The 3,044-nt window shown below is 55.7% G+C and overlaps 1 protein-coding gene across 1 annotated transcript in view; it reads left to right on the top strand.

Annotated features, from left to right (window-relative positions):
- The first annotated feature begins 81 nt into the window (after positions 1–81).
- Positions 82–3,044, top strand: part of LOC113214687 (scavenger receptor class B member 1) — a 29,858-nt gene continuing 26,895 nt past the window's right edge. The window contains exons 1-2 of the mRNA XM_026434135.2: positions 82–782; positions 2,232–2,576. Coding sequence (XP_026289920.1) covers positions 2,243–2,576 — 334 coding nt within the window. The 5' untranslated portion in view covers positions 82–782; positions 2,232–2,242. The remainder of the gene's footprint in view (positions 783–2,231; positions 2,577–3,044) is intronic.

The raw sequence follows: 3,044 nt of genomic DNA on the forward strand, positions 1-3,044 counted from the left end.
CCCGCCCCGCCCCGCCCCGCCCCGCCCCGCCGACGCGCGCACCCGACGCGAGTTGGGCGGCTAGACACCTTTTCCCTCTCAATTCCCTCGCGCCTCGCCCGCCGAACACTTCACACGGCTCCCCTGTCGCGCGTTCAGTCATTCAGTCCCCGGCATCGGCCCGCGAGTGACACGCGCCCTCTCCCACCTTCTCCCTCTCTGTCTCTCCCTCCCTCTCTCTTCCCCGCAAGCGTGCGCCCCCCTCGGCAACCCACCGCGCATCATCGCTCCAGCAACCGGGAAGGCGAACAACTGGATAAGTTCCAAAGTGCCAACGGGAGGAAGACAGCGACCTGCTGGACGCAAAGCGCGCTCCGCAGCAAGGAGAAGCAGTGGCCGGAGCAGCAGACGACGCGGGCAGCGCGCTCTCACGGCGGGGCGTCTCCAGCGGCGGCGTGCCGGCTCGACTCCGCCGGCCGAACCGAACCGACCCGCGCGGGCAGTCGGACTCGGACTGGGAAGGGAGCGAGCGCGTCGCTCACGAGCCCTTTCAGCCATCCGTGTCGTGTTGGTGCTCGGTGGCGGTCGTCGCGGTCGTCAAGCACACCGAGTGCCTCTACGACGCACGCGAACGCGCGCGCGCGTGTGTGTGTGTGTTTGCGTGTGGTGTCAATGTGCGCGCCTGCTCGCGACCAAGTCGAGTAGTGCAACAAGTGGTGAAGTTACTGTGTGAAACTGGCCCCATTCTTCGGGCATCCAAGAGACCGTCACCTGCTCCCCTTCGTCGCCCCCAACTGACCGAGGTGAGTGAGCGTGTTGTCATTGTCAGCTGTTGGCAGCTTCGACTTGGGGCCCGTGTAGACGTTTATCTAGGTGCGCCTCTCTTGTCCTACATATAATAAGTGTGACACGCAAAGGCAGGTATAGTTAGATCAACAATGTACCCGAGGCTGTCAAACGAGATTTCGTTAAAATCGACCAAATCGTTGATTTTTACATATGACTGTAAAGCATTATTTTGCACAATGTATAGTTTTGTAAATCGTTGGATTTGTTTACACTTTGACGCCGGTCGCCTTTTCGGCTATATTTAGGCCGGGAGGTTGTAAGTGCCGCCACCGCATCTTTGACGCTATTAGATCATTTGTCCGGTGGAGAGGGGGGAGGGGGGGGGAAGGTCCAGCACTTCTACAGGGTCATTGTTGATTCAAGACGGAGCGGTCGCGGCGATGCGGGTTGCACCCTCCCCCTCCCCTCTCCGCTCCCCTGGCCCCTCCCGCTGGAAGTGCCCAATAGAGGACATATCGAAGTTGACAGTGGCGCATTAATGTCATCAGTGATGTTAGAGAGAGAGTGGGGGAGAGAGATGAAGAGAAAGGGGCAGGGCGGGGAGGGGGGGGCGTACCACCCCTCCCCCCATCGCCTTATCGCTTGAGGTGCCGAGGTTTGATAGTGCAAACGACTGATTATCCAGGACTTCATGGGCGTCGCCGCATCCGCGCCGCGCCTTCCTTGTACAGTAAAAGTAATGATTATATTACCCGTTTCGTATATCAGAAAGCAAGTTGTGCGTCGTATAAATACATTTAGAATATTTGAATCATACGTCCGTTCTCCTCGGCGGTTTACGCGTTGCGAACGTGGTCCGCGGCGAGGCGACTCAGTCGTCATTTGTTTTCGGGTCGTTGCGCACTTACTTACCTCCCAAGTACTTACCGTTCGGCGTCCGACCGACCGGCCGGTCTGTCTGTTTGTGCAGTGTTTGTGTGGGGCGGGAGGGGCTCACGCTTTGAAAGTGCGCAGGTGGATTTTAGGCGCTGCTCTTCATAGTAAAACTGGATGGCACCTGTTTCCTCTTTGACAAGGCTTTCCAATTTTCCCAAATAATTCGGTCACCCCACTCTCTTTAATCTGTTTAAAATGAAAGTCGAACTTTTTTCGAAAATAGTCCTTTAAATAACATGGAAAATGTGGTTACATATGTTTTAATTCGTTTAAATATAACTGAACTACTTCCCTATTTTTTAAATATTTCTTTGTAGTTTTAAAATGATTTTTAAAATTTGCAAATTTAGTGTTTATGTAAAATGTCTTTGTAATTCTTTTCCGGATGGGTTCCCTTTCTAAGGCGGTACGTTTAGAAATGTTTTAACGGACTTTTTGTGGCAGTGCATGTTGCACCTGCGGGTGTTACTACTACTTATTCGAAGCGTTCGTATCTCAACCCGACTGCTTCCTCGCTGCCCCCGCAGGCTTCGCCGTCATGAACAACACCGTGTCCACGGACCTGAACGCGCTGGCGTCGGACGACCCGGACTGGGGCTCCAAGACGTCGCTCAACGACGGCAGCATGGAGCTGATGCTGCCGGACGGCAGCGACGAGGCGGACCAGCGCTCCGTCACCAAGATGATCCCGTCGGAGGGCAAGCAGGGCGGCCGGCACGACACGCTGCCCTTCGTCAAGCAGTGGAGCTACGCGATGCACCGCATCCCCACGACCCGGGAGGCGTCCAGGATCACGCTCAAGGCCAAGGCGCGCTTCCAGCAGGACCTCGGGCTGCGCGGCTACCGCGCCCTCGACTGCAAGCGGAAGGCGGGTGAGTGACCAGTGTGACCACAGTGTGACCACAGTGTGACCACAGTGTGACCACAGTGTGACCACAGGGCGGGGACACACCGAACCGTGTCAGATTCCAACCCCTCCCTCCTTTCGTTTTAAAATAAATGCGTTCATTTTGTTTAAATATTGCATGCAACCTACTACTCGCGCATCAATTTTATCAATTGCTTTAAATTCATGACCGTTTTTTGAACATTGTTGGAATGTGACACGCTCCAGTGGTGTGCCAGTACCCGTGCGTACCGCTCGCGCCGTGCTGAGCGTGGACGGTTAGCCGACCGATGACCAATTCCTTAACTAGATGTAGCGCTTCTCGTGACGCGACTGATGCCCGCGTGGCGCCGCTGATTGCATTTTCCTGCGCGGGGTATCGCCGCTGCTGATAGGGTCTGGGACTACCCCGCTCCTCTTTCTGATTCTCAATATCGACCAATATCGGTCCCGG

Source organism: Frankliniella occidentalis, unplaced genomic scaffold (genome assembly GCF_000697945.3).
Source record: "Frankliniella occidentalis isolate FOCC.00 unplaced genomic scaffold, Focc_3.1 Scaffold11, whole genome shotgun sequence".
NCBI lineage: Eukaryota > Metazoa > Arthropoda > Insecta > Thysanoptera > Thripidae > Frankliniella > Frankliniella occidentalis.